General features: G+C 38.0%; 1 protein-coding gene and 1 long non-coding RNA gene across 2 annotated transcripts; one reads left to right on the forward strand and one right to left on the reverse strand.

Annotated features, from left to right (window-relative positions):
- Positions 1–12,689: 12,689 nt before the first annotated feature.
- LOC148728860 (uncharacterized) lies at positions 12,690–13,758 on the reverse strand. The gene is made up of 2 exons (XR_015988845.1): positions 13,650–13,758; positions 12,690–13,533 (listed from the first exon to the last, which is right to left on the reverse strand). It is a non-coding gene; the product is annotated as an uncharacterized LOC148728860 (long non-coding RNA).
- LOC111342725 (uncharacterized) lies at positions 12,853–19,253 on the forward strand. The gene is made up of 6 exons (XM_022949838.2): positions 12,853–12,994; positions 13,323–13,591; positions 16,151–16,265; positions 16,531–16,567; positions 16,731–16,857; positions 18,476–19,253. Exons 1-6 carry the CDS (start codon positions 12,937–12,939, stop codon positions 18,995–18,997), a joined length of 1,128 nt encoding a protein of 375 aa, XP_022805573.2. The 5' UTR covers positions 12,853–12,936; the 3' UTR covers positions 18,998–19,253.
- Positions 19,254–20,336: the final 1,083 nt, after the last annotated feature.

Here is a 20,336-nt window from a genome sequence, read left to right on the forward strand (position 1 = left end):
ATTTCTAATTGGACTTTAGACGATTTACTGCATACGCCGTCTGGTGGAAGCAATGCATCATGGGAAGACGCCTTTCGCGGGTCGTCTGCACTTTCAAACTTAGGTGTAGGTGTGGGTAGTGCGCCCGTACCACCACCTAGAACTAGTAGTAGACTCTCCGTCTTGGGAGGTCCTGGTGGAACACCTGGCACGGCGACACCCGTCGCCAGTCCTGCGGTGGTGACACGGGCGAGACGAAGAGGTAAAAGTCCAGCAGGACCTTCAGGACGCATGAGAGCCCCGAGTGCAGCAGGGACAAGCCGACAAAGACGGAGTCGGAGTAGAAGCGGGAGTCAGAGTAGTAGGAGGAGTAGCGGAGGAAGTGGGAGAAGAGGCAGAGGAGGCGGCGGCGGAGGAGGCGGAGGAGGAGGCGGAGGTGGAGGCGGAGGAGGAGGAGGAAGTGGAGATGATACAGACGATACGGATAGAACGCCTGGAGGGAGTAGAAGACGAAGACAGATTCAAAATTTACAGCAGAGATTGGGTGTATTATTAAACGATACGCGTCAAGCGGCGCAGGGTAGACAAATCGCAGGCATTACGACGACGAATACGATCACGACCACTTATAAAGACGGCCGTAGACCTCAAGTGTCTCGCAATTCATCGTATTCTTCGACGTAAAAAACACCATGCCAAGACTCACTGGAAATCCTCGCATCGATCCCGTAGCTGTGTATAAACCTTTTGGTATTGTATTAGGAGAATTGTGTAAACTGAATAAAGCGGATACATTATATGAGAATATCATCGCGTTAAATTCGTCCATACAACCGGCGCTACGATACAATAAAGATCTAAAGTCGCGATACGTAGAGTCTCTAAGACAACGAAGAAAACAAGATGCCTCGGCAACGAGGAAGAGGTATTATGGGAGATTTGGCGAAAGCCGTGGCACCCTCAGTCAAAGACCTAGCCACCAACGCCGCCATAGAAACAGGCAAGTATGGCGTCAACAAAATCTCTCAGAAATTAGGCTTAAACCCTCCAAAACGAAAGAGAAAGGGCCGCAGACCGAGGCGTGGCGGTGTAAAACGTAGACGACGCACTCAAAACGGTGGTATTGTTCCGTTCTTGGCAGCGTTAGCTTTAAGAATGAGGAAGAGGAGATAAGTACTATAGTTGGCAGTTGTCATTCAACAATGAAAGGTGTGTGGAAACAAAAACTGGGATTTTTAAAATCTCTCTTAAACGAAAAAAACCGTTACAAACGTATGGACAGATTAGTCAAAGCTAAAAAAGATGATATCAATGGCGTCAGTGAGTTGGCCATGAATTTTTTAAAAAATAAGATACCCGTCGCCAAACCAGCACTTAAAAAACTCACGAGATACGCCGCACCGATACGTGACTTGGGGAAACGTAAACACTCTTTAAAAAAGCGGCGAGAAGTTTTACTGAATCAGACCGGTGCAGGGTTTTGGAGAGGACTTCGCGGAGTGCATCACTGCGCGTGTAGACATTACAATCGACGGCGACGATGACTTCCTTTAAACCTGTCATGATGGTAAGCCCTCAAGAATTCAAATCCTTAGTAAATTTTTACAAGGGAAATATCACAGAGAGTACTCTATTAGATGAAGCTGCAAGAGTGGCTGCAGAAGCTAGAATACTCATAGAAGATACTAAAATCGATCCAGCCTTAAAAGAACAACAAGTCAAACAAATGATTCGGGAACGTAGCAAAGCTATCAAAGATTTACGCCAGAGTGCTGCGGATGTGGGTAGTGTGAATACGGCAACACCTGCGGACGCTGATAGTTTGCAGGAGCGTGTACTCAAAGGTGTGGCCAAATCTATTAATGCTAAAACTTCAGCTGCCGAGAGTAATCTCACTAATATCATTCAACAGGCAGCCACACCTGTAACTTCTGGTACTAATAAAAAAAAAAGAAAGCAGATACAGAAAAAATTGAGTTTTACCACCCCAGGCAAAGGTAAAGCACCAGCAGCACCCAAAAAGAAAAAGAGAAAGACAGAACTAGAGCGTTTACGAGAAGATGAGGGGTCGTGGGAACCGTGGGAAACGAGGGGTTGGGATCCCGTACAAACGTACGATGATGAGGATGATGCCGACGCCGACAGTGATGACGGTGAAGGACCTGGAGATACTTCATTGTTTGGTTACGACGATTATGAAGACATATAAACTAACATTACATTTACAGAAACCTCATTTCGACTCATGATAGACGTGGATCAACTCTGTATTGAAACAGCTTTACTTTTCATTACTACATTTTACATATTCTTACTATTTTATTGTATCATGGCAACAGGTGCTGTGCAGACCATTACATATGAAGAGTATTGCTGTCCTCATGAAGTCAGAAAATTTGACGAATGGAGTCTTAACAAGACGCTACGTCCTGGTCAAGTCTTACAGTCGATTTTAGGATACTGTCATCCCAGAATACCCGAAAGCGATGTCAGATACAAATTTATCAGTAGAGCGCAGGAATACTGTGAATTGTGGTTCTTTTTGAGACTCTTACAGTTGGTCTTCAAACATAAGAACGAGATCCCTAGTCGAATGTATAACGATGTATCGAGTACATCTCGGTACGATCGATTTTGCGAAGACCTGGACGACATGTTGTATGATGAAGCTAAACATTATCCTTCCCCTACAGGAGCTGCCAAACAGTTAAATCTCTACACGAGATGGCGAGACTTTACTGCACTGGGAGATGCTTACAGAGCCAACGGCATCACGCGTCAAGATGTCTTAGATGCGTACAAAGCTTTCAGAAACACCCCCAAACACGAGCACGACACCGTGAAAACTTATGGGGCATTCGATAATCTCGTCTGTGTAGTGAGTTATGGTGAATTGTTTCTGCAAAAGAAATCTACACCCGATTGGTACAGATTGCTTACACGTCACAATCAAACCATGAATCGAATGTCACTCTTACGAGAAGGCGGAGAAATCTGTTAGGTACAGCTATAAAACCAGGTCTACTTTCTTACTTTTTTCTAATAGCAAGCGAGCACTCAGTAGCATGGACGGTCTCTACGATAACCCAAAGTACGTGACAAGTGGACTACAAGAGTGTATCGAGATTGCTAAAAATCAAGCTACAAGCGACTGTCTAAGGAGAGCGTACCGAGACGCCAGTGGTAAAGTGTTGGATGGTAGACATCTCAAAGACTACAACATCTCTACCTATATTGAGGCTATTGAGGGTGACGAAAGACCCAAGTCTAAACAGAAACAAAATTGTTTGCTAATACTAAGCGAACGAGAGCTCAAATTGTGGGAAGCTTGGCAGTCTTTCCTTGAGTGTTTGTACACTCATTACGACACGTTAGAGTGGGAAGAGAGCAACGACGAAGACAAAGACAACGACAAAAAAGAAGACTGTAAAGACGAGAAAGAGACTGTGGTCGTCGAGTGTAATCAATCATGATGCTAGTCAGTGGTGGTGCAAGAGGGGTTGATACATTTGCTGCAGATCTGGCTGTAAAGTACAAAATACCGACACAAGTCATTCTACCTTCAGCCCAAGCAAGAAAACCTCCTCTCATGTCTACACTCGTCATTACCCCAAACATGTACAGAAAAGCCTGGTGTAAATTATTACAAGCCAACGAGACTTTGAAACGTCAACTTTCAGAACGTGTCATTCAAAGTGGGTACTTGCATAGAAATTATTGGATCATTTACGGTGTAGATCTCGTCTTAGCTTTAGGACGTTTTGAAAACTCTGAAAAAACTATTCTCCAAGGAGGAACAGGGTGGACAGTGCAATTAGCCATCAATGCTAAAAAACCATTGTATGTATTCATAGCTGAAGACAACTGTTGGTATTGGTATGATTATACTCAAGCCAAATTTATACCACCCCTTGTTTTACCTAGACTACACAAAAATCGTACCGCTATCGTAGGTTCCCGAGACATAACACACAACATGAAACGTGAATTGACCACTTTATTTCAACGTTAAAGCAGCTAAAAATTGTATGAGTTCGTCGGTTGTTAAATGTGCAACTAATAAATCATCATCTTGTTCTTTACAACCAGTGTTCATGATTTTATCTCGTTCTTTCCTATCTTTTACACCATATCTACGACACACTTGATCTGTACTATTATCAATCGACAATAACGCGCCACCTTTTTTACAATCTGGAGGTACAATCTCAGCAAAAGGATCTTTATGACCTGGTTTTACACGATACACTACCATGACTTCTCGCATACCTGTCCAACCCGACGCTTCAAAACCTAATTGTTGTACATTTAAACCTCTAGAAGAATGATAACGAAAAAATTCTTCTTCGTATTTATCATACAGTTTCTGTTTCGATACCTTTTGCTTCGTTTCCTTTCGTGTCTCCTTCTTTAGTTTCCTTTCTGCGGCGCGTTGTCGCTGCTTGACACAGTAGTTTGGCATGACGTACGTATACTTCGGCAGGTTGTCTTTGTAAGTCTTTGTAAAATTTGGCCACTCTGTCGTCCAATTCTTTTTCAAATTTAAAAGGTTGGCCTTCGACAAAATCTGCTTTGGCACGGAAAGTTAAGATGGCATTAAACTCTCGATACTTCAAAGCACCATTGGCCCACAAGAAAAAGGCTTCGCCAGGGGTGATATAGTTCAACTCGTATTGAAGGCGTGCGTGTAATTTTCTCTGACGTGCTTCGATTTGACGTGCTTCCATTGAACTTCAACAGCGGTCTGTGAGTTTGGCTAACAAAGTTCCAATGATAGCTCCGGCAGATATGCACGCGAAACAAAATAAGACTTCTTTCACAATAACGTATTCGAGTGACTCGTCTTTCTCACCGTCTTGGTCTGGCATTGTTTTTGTGACTAAGGAGACGCTACTTTGCGTTATATATGGATGTCTAAAAACAATAGGGGTCACATGTTGTTTACATGGGTAGAGGGGGTGGGGGGTACCCCCCTCCCTATACCTATCCCAGAAGTCCTTTCTTATACGATCATATAAAAGAAAACTTCATTGTAGTACCGCCATCACTCGTAACCTGAACAACCATGACGAAACGTGTTGCTGCTATCAGTATCGATGACCTGCGAAAAGATGTGGAAGAAGGAGGTGGTGTACCGCAGCTTGATCTTGAAAACCTCTTACAAACATGTCACAAGATGCCTGATTTGGTCAAAGAAAAGATCTTGTACGAATGGATCAAGAAACATTTGATGTGTTTCATAACCCTCGATGCAGTAAGTTTTTTATTACACTGTATTTTTATGTTACTTGGTTTGTATACTCATACTCTATTTTTTGTTACAGTTACAAAAGGTATCCAGACAGCTACCTAAAGTCGAGCAAGACGAGTTGGATGAAAAGTGGGCCATGAAGAGAGCTGAAAAGCGTTTAAAGGACACTAATCTCAGCACAGTCCATACACATCTGGTGAGTATTTGCGTTTTGGTTTTTTCACATGTCAATGATAAGATTTTAAAATACTTTTTGCTTCTATAGTGTAATCTTGCCTATAGATTGGAATTACTAAAGACATTAAGAAACCTTCGATGTATGAGAAGACATCTTCCAACTATAAGACGTTTTCCAAAATGGATATATCACGGATTAAAAACTTAATTTGTTTTTTCAGCCAAAAGCTGTAAAAGTATATCGATGTTCACCATCACCAAAAGGAACGTATGATCCAGCTACATTTTATTATCACTTTCATGGTCCCTTGTGTAAATGTGGTACATGTGATTTAGATGAAGAACGTGGTTATAGTACCGTGACATATCTCACAAGATATAAGCGAATGAAAAATGGCGGTTTAGATGATGAGGTTTACAAAAACATGTATTGGTCAGGCTCAAGTACTTATAAAGCGTAATTTTATTTTTTTATAGTTGTCCATCTTTTACGTTTGTAACGATGATTCTGTCAGCTATTTGGATTTTTTGACACCTATATCTCCACGAGAGAGAAACATTATGTGTCTTTGTGATGAAACGCTCTATACGCATAAAATACTTGTACAACCTGAAAGTGATGAAGATCCTTGTGTCTATCGCATCAAGTTTATTAAAATGATTCGAACTCGTAGACATACATCTATAGAACCAGCTATGAGAAGTTGTTTTTCTTATTATTATATCTAGAGATGGATAACCAAAATAGCTCAAGACTTTATTAAAAAAGATTGGCTTGACTGGTACTCGATCATGGTGATCATGCCCGGCACTCTGTGTTTTTGTAAAGTTGTAGATTATATGCAATATACCCGAGCTAGACCAGCATACGATGATATATTTTGGCAAGGAATACCACTACCGTTACGTACTTATCGTTACTTTTTACAATAGTGTGATGTACTCAGACGAACAGTTGCGTTAACACCACACCGTATACGTCGTAGACTACGTAGACGCTGCAGACATTAATAATTTTCTTTTTTATAGAATTTGTTAAGAAAAATCAATCAAGTGTTGCATCAAGCAGATTGGCTTGATTGGACTACATTAAAACTACTTCAGCTTTGTAGTGTGATGAAACTAGATCAAGAAAAAATGATACAAATAGTTTTTGGCAAGGATGCGACGTAGATGCTAATATAAGTTTTTTCTTTTTTTTTTTTCAGTTTAAAATACGAGAAGCATGTATCTATGATACTCATTATGGTTATCGAGGATTAAGAGTTATAAACATTGTAGATATTTTATGTCCAGTTACAACCTACGGTATCAATACCAATAATATCGGGTGTCGCTGTATGGTAGGCCATACTCATAAGTTTTTACCACATTCAGCTAAGATGAAACCTATTCCGCGTAAACCTGGTATAGATATAGGCCCACTTCGAATGAGAACTGATGCGACCGCATCGTACGGATTCAGGACGATTAAATTATTATTCTAAATTATTATTTATTATTATTTTATAGTTTTATTTCTACGCGTGGACAAAACATATTTGGAATCCTTTGAATTCTGCTGAAGATAGAGAGATATTTCGAGAAGTTGAACTCTTCTTGGAAGGCAATACGTACAACTACAGAGCATTTTCGTATCGTTTTTCTTTTGTAAATTTTAAATGGAATATTATGCTAAAAGCTACTAGAGTACCTTATGAATATTACGGTGGTAAAAGTTATGGTACACCCATAGAAACACAGTTTACATCTAATAAATATGAATTACATTTGCGTGAATTGTATGATGACATACATCCCTCTTGATTTTTTATAGTTTTATTTCTACGCATGGAAAAACAAAATTTGGAATCCATTGAATTCTAAAGATGATATACAAGATATGGAAGAGCGGTCCAATTTGTTTACAAAACTTTTTACGTTTCGTTTTCATTATTATAATATTAGTATCATACGATATCGATTTTTAAATGGTGTTTATTTACAAACTAAAAGAATACCCTATCGTAAAAATGATACAAATTACAAACAACATTTCTATGAGATGGAATTTATGGCACTGCGAGTTGAATTAGATGAATGAATACATGTTTCTTTTTTTTTGTTTCTCATAGTTACGATTTCATTCTTGGCAAGATCACATTTGGGAGTTATTAATATCTACATCTAAGTATTATGTACCTAGGTATTTCTTTCCAATAGATATACGTGTCACTAAACATTGGTTACGTCAAGATAATATATTTCATGTTGTGTATAGTCAAATATGTAAAAGAGGTCGTTATCATGAAAAACATCCTAATATAGGTAATCTTCACGTTTATAATACTGCTAATCGCCTACGCTTATATAGATATAGAATACCAATAAAAGATAAAGAACGATTAGACTTGGAGTTGCAACATATTGATTGTCATCTTGTCGATTGATTTTTTCTAGTTTCGATTTCATGTTTGGAAGCGTTGGGTATGGCAACCCTTACGACCTGAACATTATACTTTATGTAGTCATACTCTATGTTTTCCGAGTGACTATTCATTTTATAGTCGTCTCTCTTTAAAACATCCTCATTTCAAAACTAAAAAAATGTATGGTGTACCTATCGTACCTAGACATATAGGTCTTTATTATCAAAGAATTAAAGGTAGTTCTCAAGTATTGACAACAGAAGTAGAAACTAAAATATTAGATCGAATCATACGTGTCTATGACGAATAAATTACTTTTCAGTTGCGGTTTTGTAAATGGCAAGAACAACATTGGAATCCTTTACGTATACGTACAAGTGGTCGTCGATTTCTCTATTCTTTACCAAACGATAATCGATTAATTTGTACTAGTCATAGATACAGTGACATTGATGATGATGATAAGACATTTTTTATAAAAGCTATTACCATCATTGTATTTTTACTCTTTCTTTGCTTGGGTATTATTTTATTTAGTTTTTTATTTTAATATTTTTTCTCAGAAACATTTTCACACATGGCCTTGGATCAAACTGATACCTGCTGATCTAACTACCATGTATACTTATCGCTTTTACTATAAATCTAAAACTTGCGTACATTGTATCATCATACGTAAAAGCACTTCTTTTAAAATAAGTCGCAAGGGTTTTACTTTAGTAGGTATATGTTATTGCTTTCAAAACCTTGAACATTACGATGATGAAATGATTGTCACTAAAATAATGCAATACGAAAATTATGTGCACTGTAAAGAATGTGATGAATAAAACACTTTTTCTTTATTTTTATAGATTTACTTTGGTCGTTGGTGTGATCGCTTTTGGAATCCTTTGAGCAAATACAGCATTACCATTACTAGGAGATTTGATTTTTATCATTATAACAAAATTTATTTTCGATACGTTAAAAAACGAAAATGTCATAAGTTACACCTAGGTTGTAAAGGTGTCATTCATACTTATTATTCCACCAGCGGTATTATGTATCCCACACTAGTACCGCAAAGATTTTATAAGAGTCTTCCACGCGAACCAAATTCATTCTTTCCTGCATCAGCATGACTGATACATCTAAACCTTGGCGAAATTTTACTCCGGGTTATTGGGAACAGGGACCTGACGGGCGTGTTAGAAATGTGTCTAGTGCAGCTCCAAAGACTAAGGGTTATTGGAAAAGAGGTCATGCTTATCCTGGCCAAGCAGTGTTTGTACCTTTTGAACATGTGCGTGCGACACTTCGCGACAGGATCAATCATTCTGTAAGAGTGTGGTTGAGTAAAAAACTTACAGCTTCACGTTCGGAAGATATCACTGACCGTGTTGATGGCCAGGGTGAAACATTAGATCCTTATGAGGTCTACGACAAGGCAGTTAATTTTGGTGAACCTGATCCTAGTCAGAGACTTTTCAGATACTCTACTTTCTTAAGATGGTTAGATAATACAGCACCGTTTGAGGCACCTCTTGTCATCAAAATCATTCATGAAAAAAATGAAGGAAATTTTCCCAGTCTTCCAGATTTGTTCAAGATGTTTGTCACATGTGTAACATGTCTCTTGTAATTCACAGTACCGCTTTCACACCTGGAACAGTCGCAAAAGGATCTTACGAGCAGATAGAATGGCACATTGGCCATGTCCAGACTGTCCAAGCGCCGATGATTCGTGCCTTGGACATTTTGTGACCGGATTTTGTGATCGTTGCAAAACATGGCGTTTTTCGTACACCAATCTCTCGTATCTCTTTGTATTTCCTGATGATAGACATTATTATTGGACACATACTTTAAAACGTTTTGATAGTGTACCTAATCGATTGCGTAAGCATAAGAAATTGCATGCTGGTATGATTTATAAATTCATCACTAATGGTTTCAGTAATTTCCCCATTGATGGAGATGAAGAAAAACTTTACAGGGTCACTTTTCCTAGATATAGAGTTCATAGAACTACTAGACACGTTTCATTTTATTAATTTACAGATTGAACTTTTCAAGTTACGTTCTCAGCGTCTAAAGATCTAACAGGCGTTTTTTTCCGTAGACCACACTACACATGTTAATAACTGCGATCTGTGGATGCAAGCATTTTGTCTACACCTCTAATCTTTCCAAAACATGGTTTTCCTACACAACACCTATATTACCTATTTGTAATTATCGTATCTACTTTGACCACTATAAGATTTTAATGAACGACTACTATCACTATTACTTCTAATTTTTCAGATCGCTTTGGTGTCATTTTTATATGATGAAGAACGTAATACATACCATAAATTTCACTTAACTATCAAATATAAATTACGTTTTACTTAGACAACCCTCAATCACTGTTGTTAATTTTCAGATTGCCTTGGTGTCAGTTTTATATGATGTGGAACGTAATAAATATTACAAATTTCATCTGAGTGTTAAATATACAGCTAATATGTATTACTTTTTAACACAGTTTGCACCTTTTCATCTCTTATAGATTCGTTTTCATGTTTGGACACAAAAACATGGTTCTCCTTTAACACAATTTATTGGAGTCATACGATACTTCTGTTTTGATGAATTTAAGCGAAGTGCTTATCAAAATAATTTCCCTACTGATCACACTATGTATCAACATAAATGTTTAAGGTTTCCTAACTATCACTCGTTAACTCACGTATATACAGTAGGATATTTCTATCGTGAACATGGTGTCGGTACTTATTGTAATTGTATCCCTAGAAAAAATGTTAAAAGAGAACTTGAACCGTACAATAGTTTCTTTCCTTCTTATAAAATAAATAGAGCCGAATGTAAAGTAGAATTGTGTGAATAAAAACATTTTTATTTTTTCGTTATAGATACATTTTCATGATTGGACTACACGAAATGGAACTCCTCTATCCCCAGGAAACCATACACCTTATTTTTTCTTGACCTTTCAAAATTTGTTCACTGATAGATTGACCCTATATCAAAGTAAATGCCTAAAGTTTCCAAGACAATTTCACCTTGGTATATACGTAGGGTTTTTATTTGATGAAACTCCCGCTGGTAACATGTTTAACTACTCTATCCGTCGAGATGAAGTACCTGATAATGGTTGTGATTATTACAACTATAAGTACAGTCGTACCTCTTGTAAAGTACATTACTGTAATACTGAAGATTTTATATTTAAACATGACCAAGACACTTGTATGGATTTATGTTGTCAATAAAAGTCATTTGGTTGCTATGGAGATGGTTGTCAATCACTTTTTGCTTGTTGCTAGGCTCACCCGTTGCTATGATTTCAGTCTATGCGGGCGTATAGTACTACTCCCATCCTTCACAGACATTTTCTTACTGAGTTTAAAAGGTAAGCTTCTACTGGTATCAAGATTTCCTATCAGAATGGAGACTACCCTATCATATAAAACCGATCAACTTAAGAACGAGTGGGTCCTTTTGTTGCGACATGCCTAGCTTTCGACCTCCCATCAACTTCACTGTGAGCGCTAGCTGTTGTTGAAAGACACCACAAGGAAATCCTTGTATCAGTCAGTAAGCAAATTATCTTCATGAAATGCATGATCAGCTCTGCCAGTCGTACCGTGGAACACCTGCTTACCGCCTATTGTTTAGTGTGACATTTTAACGTGTTCCTGTTTTCACTTTAGGTCACCGTTTTCCCATTTTGGGTCACATATAGAGAATATTTCGTTAAATTTTGGACTGACTGTGTGTATTCTGATCGGTGAAATAATTTTCTGAAATAATTTGTCTGTTTGGCCGAAAAACTTGACTAAACCTTCACCCAAATATACTGGCTACATTGTTTGCGTCATTCTCCTCTAACGGAATTGATTTTAAAAACAGAGGTTAAAATAAACATATATTTGAATGAAAGTTTGGTTACCACCTATTGAGCAAAGTTTCTAAAAGCTTTCTAAAAGCTGATTGTCTAGAAGCTAAGACGAAAGGTACGATTCCCTATTCTATTCTAGTTACCTTGGCTAACCTTTCGATTTCTGAGAATCCTGCGATTTCAAGTTTGCCATCCGATTTATCCGATCGTGTGTGTTGAACTTTAAATAATTAACAGAAAAATGGCGCCCTTAGTGTAATTACTAACAGTAGATAGCCAGAGTTTTTATGTATTTAAGTAAATATCTGTTGCGCCTCAAGAAAATGGAGCCTTGGTTGCCTTCAGGCACAAGGTGAATAGATAGCACCATAATATCATGTTACCCAAATGTGAAATAATTGATGGGATCTCCGAGAGCCTACCTATCAGGTTATGCTTGCTTGAAATCTCAAGATCAAGATGTTTGCATAACATAAACAGAATAAAATTAAGAGATGGGCGCCAACACTGGAAAGAAAACAGAAAATAGGCGAGTAAGCGCTATTCAAGATTTTTAATAATTTCCGTAGCTCTGTGGGAAGTGAAATACGGTCTTCATTCATTTTCTCGTGCTTTTAATTATTTATTCCCACAAGTAAGCCATGAAAAAAACCAAACTCAACTGAAGTTCACCTTTAAAAATCTATTTCATATGCTTTCAAAGGCTGTGCGTTCTGCATGAAAAAACCTGTGTCTAAAATATTTGTCTTAAAGGGATATTATCTACAATCGTTTTCTAGCAAGATCGCTGTCATCAAAAATTAATGAACCCTTCTCTCGTTGCAAAGAGTGAATTATCTTTTCGTGCTAATATTTAGGTTTTGTTGCTATGATATTGCAGTGAGTTGTTAGTTCAGAGTCAGTTTTGGGATGGTTGGGTCTGGAACAGATCAATTTTAAGATTGAACACAAAAAAAAACTCATCATCAAAAGAAAAGTATACCCAGAGTTAGAAAATTTTTATATTCATATTCCATGATATTCCTTAATGTTACAAGACAATAGTATACAAAGAGACAACAAAACGCTGGGAGCTCGAAAATAAGTACACACCAGAAAATCGCATTGAATCTAATGGCAAGAAACGCAGTACTAGTTTAATCGTGACAGACTGATCCAGATAAAGGAAGACTTGCAATGCTGAACCACAGCAAGGATAGTCCACTTCGCAAAGTAAATCTTCTTCCATAGAGATGGAGAATTCATTGTGGGCTATTTCGATGTTGTGTCTCTTTTTTGCTTCGAGAGGAGGTAATAAACATATTCTATAATGAAACTTGTTCAAGTTTACCTTACGAGTAAAGTGAGAAAAAAAAAGTAGTGACCTCTGTCCAATTCATTATAGTCGCCCAGTATCTTAATTCCGCTTTTCTTAAGTATCTATTTATTTTTATGATTACAGGCTTAAATTCATTTTAACCTCCGCTCTACATTCTCTTAAATTGCCAACTTTTTGTATCACGATAAAAACCACATAACAAACCCAAAGAGTTCAAAATATAACAGCCTGGTTCGAAATCGAATAGAATATTGATTTGTTTGCTTTTACAAAATTTACAACTTTTTTTTTCCACAACAGCTTCAAGAAGACCGCAAACCTCTCGCCAACATGTATTCATTAAAAACGAGTTCCATTTCCTCGATGTTCCTGGAGTAGGAAGATCCTCAGTTCTCGATGTCTATGATTGTACATTCAAATGCCTCTCGAATCCTCGGTGCAATTCTGTTAACGTGGCCGCTAACACGGATACTGCGGGAAAACTTTGGTGCGAGCTTCTATCCTCCGATATCTACAAGAATTCAAATGAGTACAGTGCAAACATGAGTTCACATCATTTTTCTAAGAGTGTGAGTGCTTTCTTCCTATGTACTTTTAATTCAGGAAATTTTAAAGCTTTGCACTGACTTTTCAATCACAATGCTCAGTTTAGGTTTTTTCACTTTAGCGAAGGGTTACAAGTTGTTTCGTACCTGCCGGGTTGTTTCGCACCCAGCTAGGTCAATTCGTATCCATTCCGTTAATTCGTCTCTCCGTCTCATTACAATAGGAGTATGTTAAATTCATTTTGTCGTCCATTTTTAATACGCGACCACCAAAGGAGAAAGATAGAATCACAATAGCCGCCTGATATGTAAGAAAGTCACAGCAGACTGTGCTGTTAAATATATTATTCTTACCTCGTGCTAAGCTGTAAATAAGTTGCACAAGCATAAAACAGATTGTTTTTTTTTTGTATCTATTTCAAAGTAAAAATTACCGATAAAAAAGCACGACGTTTCGACCTCTCCGAGGTCATTTTCACATGAGTAAAAGTTTCTAAGCTTGCATAAAAATGTAAAAAAAGCTGAAATGCGTACAAATGTGGCGAACGCTAAAATGTGATAAAATGGGTAAGAAAGTGTTAAAAATATTTATGAAGTCAATATAATGGAATGGTAACAAGAAAAACTACTCTAAACAAATAATTTGGTGCGAATTGAATCGTACTGTCTGTTTAAGGTTCTTTGATAACAAAATTTTCGAAAAAGAAGACAGGCAAATTTGTTCTGACACTTTCTTCTCATTTTAAAACTTTGTGCCATGTCGTCTGGTTCCATATCGTGCTGCTCTCTGAGGTAGTTTTCGATTGCAAATCCTTTCTGTTCCTCAATTCGTTGGTGAAGGTGTCGGTAGGTGTAGCTGAGATAGCTTGCATCACACACGCCACACTGCAATGAATACACCACGCATTGTTGACTCACAAGAGCGGCTTGTCTCCCCTGACCTTAATTTCATCCTTTATCTTCTACTTGTGTAAACAAGGAAACTGTTTGCATTGATCTTCCGACTGAGTTCAGCAAGCTGTCTACGTGCTACGTTCACAGACTTCTGATCTTTGAAGGGCAACATGATTCTGATTGGGGATTCTCTTTCATCGGACGCTTGGGTACGTGAATCTTCGGACACTTTCGATTCAACGATATGGCGGATGGTAAACTGTGCAAGATCGTCTGGATAGCGCAGTCGGGAGAAAATCTCTTTGCAGCGTTCACATTCCCCGTGGAAAAACTTCCACGTAAAAGAGAATTGAAAGGCAAGGTTTGTCATGGTGTTTAGCATTGATCGTTTGCATCTGGCGTCGACGTGGTTGTGGTAGTGTTGGTTTTCAGTAAACCATGGTGTCTAGGCGGGAATCATTCCTGATGCCCAATACCGAGAAGGGGAAGCCTGCCATTTTCTTCGAGCTCCATTTCTCCTTTGTAAAATCGATAGAGGGATAACTCTTGTTTAATGTCATCAGGAATTCTGAGGCTGCTTCCGGATTTGGCGTTGCACTAAGCGTATCATCTTGTTTAGAGTAGTTCTTGTTATTACTATTCCATTGTTTTTACTTCAGAAACATTTTTAGCACTTTCTTCCATATTTTATCATATTTTAGCGTTCGCCACACTTTTACTCGACTTTTTCTACATTTTTATACTGATTTACAAAACTTTTACTCGCTTAAAAATGACCTCGAAGAGGTCGAAACGTCGTGCTTTTTTAACACTAATTTTTATCCCGAAATCGATCTCTAAGGAATTAATTATCAAGATTTTTCGTATCTTACTCGCTTTACTCTACTTATTGTCGTTCCCAAAAATCAGCAAATATTTCATGCGCGAGCCCGCATGAAATATTGCAAATTAATGTGCATCTGTCGATTACGAATTGACTAGCGGTTTCGGTACGAACATAGTCAATCTGGTATGAGTCAGCTGAATTTGGGTACGAGATGACTGAGTACCAAACCAACGTGATTACGAAACGACTGGATGCCCAGTTAGGACTCTTCCAGGAGTGTCGAAGCATGATCAAAGATAAGTTAAAATAAAAAATCAAATAAATTGTTATGATTTTAAAACCGCGTTTTTGATTCAGTTTTTTCCTTTCAAATATACTGATTGAAACATTTGTGGGTGGCACATGTATCTTCAACAAAGGGTCGGTGCGAGATAAGAAAAACCGCAATTAGAAATAATGTCAAACTTTATGGTGATACTCAATCAAGCAGAAGCTTGGGTAAAGGGGAGGGAGGGGGGGAGAGGCAGAGATCAAGTCAAAATATAATGACTGTAAAACTATGTAACCTTGATAAGTTTCTCCTCAAGGTAATGGTCTTAAAATTTAATATTGGCCTTCCATTCATCTAAGACCTGATATGCCAGTCCGTCTGTTCAAAAATGTGTTCGAGATAAAAAAAAAAGACTGAGATGCAGCTGAAACTGTCGTTTTGGATGAAATTAATGCGTGCTTCATGTCCATTACAAGATCTAGTGTACTCCAGAACAAAAACTTGGCTTTTTATATGCTTTTGTAGCTTTAACAAATCCATATTTGACTATGAATATCTTATGATATAACTGTTTTGCTACTATCTTCGACAGACACCGTGCTCTTCCTCTCCATGCCAAAACGGAGGTACATGCTCAGCAAATTACGAAGAGAACACCTTTAATTGCCTCTGCGTAGAAGGCTTCATCGGAGCATATTGTGAAAAAGGTAGAAATTTTTCAAATTTTGAGCTATGAGGTGCATTTGATGCATGGTCGCCACAAGTGTGATGCATTTTAGATAGATCGCTATTAATGTAAGTTATAATAAATAAGAATAATGTTATGAGAAAATTATATTTTTTTTTAGCTTTCAAGAACCTACTAAATTACATATTTGAATTCAAAATGGAAAATAAAAGGTAAAGAAAAGGAGGAAAAAAAGTATTAAAACACGATCAGGCTCTACATTCAATTTTTTTTCTTCTTTCTAGATGCTGTTTCTTGTAAAGAATTGTATGAAGCTAACAAGTAAGTTAAAAGGAAAGTTCAAAACAAATCTCGAACTTTCCGAATAATAACATTTGTATGTCTTCAGAATTGTTAAATGCTCCGTAATTGAGAATACTAATAGTATCTTCATACGTTGTAGCGCGTAGTATTGAAATATATGAGTATGTGCCCTCTTCAACAGGTTAAATGGCAGTCTGGTGGTTACTCTTCGCTTTAACACAGAACCCGTTTCCATTTTATGTCAAATGGGAGACTTTGGGTGCGGAGCAGGGCCGTGGACGCCGATCATGAAGACTAATGGCAACCAGGTTAGACCTGAAGTGTTAGCTCAACATGCCGCCATCTAACGAACTTTTCAAGCACATATTGAGTGTGAATTTGTTTGCCTGCCGCTTATAATTACCACAAGCCGCCTGTAAAGGGGTTCTAATTTCCGTGCATCAGGGCAATAACTTCAAGAAGTAAAGCTCGCAAACGTTAATTAACGCAAGGCAAACTAGAAAATTTAAGTGGTCGACAACTGACTGTGAAAATACAAACAAAACCACAACAACAAAACTTTATTCATTAATTCACAAATTATATTTTCATGTTAGCTTCCACCCGCAAATAGAAGATCATAATCGAGGGGCAGGGGAAGAGACACACAAGTTTATAAAGAGGAAAAGACGAAAAATATTTTACAATGTACTGTTAATGTTTCTGCTATAAATATCAAAATAGCTTGTAAATGTTATGTTACTTTAATGAATTCCGTTTTGGATATTTGGGACAGAGTAGGTGTGCTGGTAAACGCCCTTTTGAGTATTGGAAAAAATACAGCCTCATCTTTAACAAAATGATTAAACTTTCGATTCTGCTCTCCGATGCTTTACTGCTGAGCCACAGAGACTCTATGGTGAGGATGGCCTATTACAAGCATCTTAATTGGCCTTACTCACCACAGAGTCTATGTGGCTTAGTGGTAGAACTCAGTGGTCGAGCATCAGGGCACGGAATCCGAAGGTTTGAGGCTCGATTCCTCACGAGGACTCAGAATTTTTCCTTTGTCCCACGCTCGTGACTAGACGAAAAACATCTATTTATATTTCTTTACCGAGCTCAAAACTTACCATATTTCTTACTCTTTAATAATAATAATAATAATAATAATAATAATTTAATATTTATATTGCGCAAATTAACATGTGGATATGATCAAATGCGCATCACAACGCTTTTCGGGGGGACTTTTGCCGGACTGTATCAGCAGTTTACAAATAATCGAAGGAAACTTATTTGAAGATGCCCCCTCCCCCGAAATTCCCAGTAAACAGGCCAGGCCAGACCACATCACAGTAATCTCGTGAGTGGGTTCTTTAACGTCCCCTTCCTAACCAAATTAACTAATTAGAAGATGCAGGAGACGGAACCTACGGTTTATTCGTCGTTATCCGAGAAGACTAGAATGTCTATCCATTTCTTTATATTATAAGAAAGGTAGCGCATTCTCCTCAGTTATTTTAAGACCTGGAGTGTTGGTCCGGCCGGGGTTCGAACCATCGACCTCGACCTCCTGCACATCAGTCCGGCGCTCTAACCAATTGAGCTAACCGGGAGGCGTTTAATGAAACTTTCGTTTGTTAAAAAAAAATTTCTGTGAAAAATGTGCCTACAATTCAGTCCATTTTGGGGCATTTGAAACACAGTGCTATGAATGTAATTAGATCATCAAAATGAAATGAAGCTTGCAGACATTATTTCAATTGTAATCATCAAGATCTCCAAAATGGTTTAGTAAGTCTAAAATTTTGCGTGAGTTGAGCTGTATCACTGGGTGAAAAAACTGGAAGACGTTGAACTGTTGCGATCGCATCAAACCTCGAGGTTTGAGAGTTGTCAATAAGGTTAACAGGAGCAAAGTCATATTTTTCAATTACTTTTCAGAATACCTTCCATTTTGACTCCGTTTACTGGACTGATTTAAACAGTTACAACCTTCCAGGAGGCCTGACAGGCTTTGATGACAGTGAGACCAAATTACCAACCTATTGGAGTACACCCTTCTCCAAGATCTGTCTGGGTATGAAGGTTGACCAACAGCTCAGATTTATAGTAATCAACCAGCCAGCTGCCTCTTTGTACTCACTGATCGCTGATGGGAAATACCGTGCCACTTCACGGGGTCGAGACACATGGAAGACCCTCCTTGGGTCACAGGGCTCATTGCAGCTAAACTGTAATAAGGAAGGTTTCAATTCTGCTAGCACTAATTCTAATAGCGCTAAGACGAGAATTGGAATCGTTTCTAACGAGGGATCGGATGGCTGTGTCAGTTGTGATTCAAGGATAGGGTATGGTGGAGCGAATGGGGCTGATAACTCAAACACGTGTGGAAACATAGCTAACTGGTCCCCAGATAATGGTGACAAAAACATTAAAGCCATGGGATACATTCTCGCTCAGTGATAAAAAAAACGCAGCAATAGTTGAACGTAGATGAACGCAAACTCGACCTAAAATGACCCATTTTAACGGACGTTCAGTCGTATGCATGTACCAAACGCTCCTATCTTCTAATATAAAAGTATAATGAGTAAGGGCAAGGACCTTTGAAGGGTGTCATTCTTTTCAAAATTTGTATTTCTTAATTATTATATACGTGCTGAGATTTACTCGGTGCAAACTCACTGAATAAAATCGTCTCTCTTTGATGAGAAGCAAACCCACTGGTCATATGATCTTTTCCACTACTGAAAAATATCGTACAACACTTTTTTACAAGTGAGAAAAATCGTATCGGCTTTTCCCGCCTTTCGTGGCGACCATGCGAAGTCACTGAGAGTGAATGTTTGTAACGTTTCCTGCTTGTCCAGAATCATGGCTTCAAGGTTCGCAGATATTAATTCAGTGGGACAGTGCAATTTATCGAGGAACAAGAAACGAAAATACAAGAAAGAAAACTCAACACAATGTTCTTCGATCTCAGTTCATTCAGTTAGTTCGGCCGTAGATTATCAACTTGGCAATTCATGAAAGTCAATTCAACATCTCTATTGCCAGCTTTAATTAATCAATTACCGACCTTGGCCACTCCAGAAACTGAAATAAAATCCACAAAGAGCTAGGTACAAAAAACTAAAAGTACTCGACTCCGATTCAGAATAGAAAACGCTTTGTTAGTTTGCAAGCTTATGTGAGCTAATGAATAAAGGCTGGTCGTTTCTAAAGAAACTGTTTGGGGCTGCGTCGGTGGGGGTAACGAAATAATTAGAATATATTAACAAAGTTGAAATGGTAAATTGGCCACCGTTACGATTAGTACTGAAGTATTAACGGTGGCCAATTTACCATTTCAACTTTGTTGATATATTCAAATTATTATGTGAGCTAATGTTTTCCAAAACCTTAAATTGTCAAACGTTAGCCCAAATTTCTTTTTGAATGGGGCTTGCAGTCTTGTTTCTTGAATTAAATTATTTTAAAAGTACAGTCCTTTCGCTTTTTTAAGCATATTCAAATGCAGTTTTCTGGCCATCTCGACGGCATTGATTGGGTTTAAATAAAAGTCAGTTCGCGACTTCTTTGTCTGTTGTGGTCAGTTGACTGTAATTTAAAGTTACAAACATTTGTAATACCTCAGTACTAATATAAGAAAGAAATGACTTCATGGTTCACTTGTACGATTTTTATACACTTGTTTTGAAGTATCATAAACTCACTCGCTCGAAGACTCGCTCGTTCGTTTGCGATTTTTTACAACTCGTGCAAATCCTTCACGCTCTCAACCATGAAGTAATCTATATTT

This window comes from Stylophora pistillata, chromosome 6, assembly GCF_964205215.1.
Source record: "Stylophora pistillata chromosome 6, jaStyPist1.2, whole genome shotgun sequence".
In the NCBI taxonomy this organism is placed as follows: Eukaryota; Metazoa; Cnidaria; class Anthozoa; order Scleractinia; family Pocilloporidae; genus Stylophora; species Stylophora pistillata.

What these genes read in the sequence shown, in the direction of transcription:
- LOC111342725 (XM_022949838.2), top strand. Translation starts at nt 12,937, where the DNA reads ATGGAGAATTCATTGTGGGCTATTTCGATGTTGTGTCTCTTTTTTGCT. An exon ending in CACATCATTTTTCTAAGAGT is followed by an intron (nt 13,592 to 16,150) that starts GTGAGTGCTTTC and finishes TATCTTCGACAG; the next exon opens with ACACCGTGCTCTTCCTCTCC. An exon ending in GAATTGTATGAAGCTAACAA is followed by an intron (nt 16,568 to 16,730) that starts GTAAGTTAAAAG and finishes CCTCTTCAACAG; the next exon opens with GTTAAATGGCAGTCTGGTGG.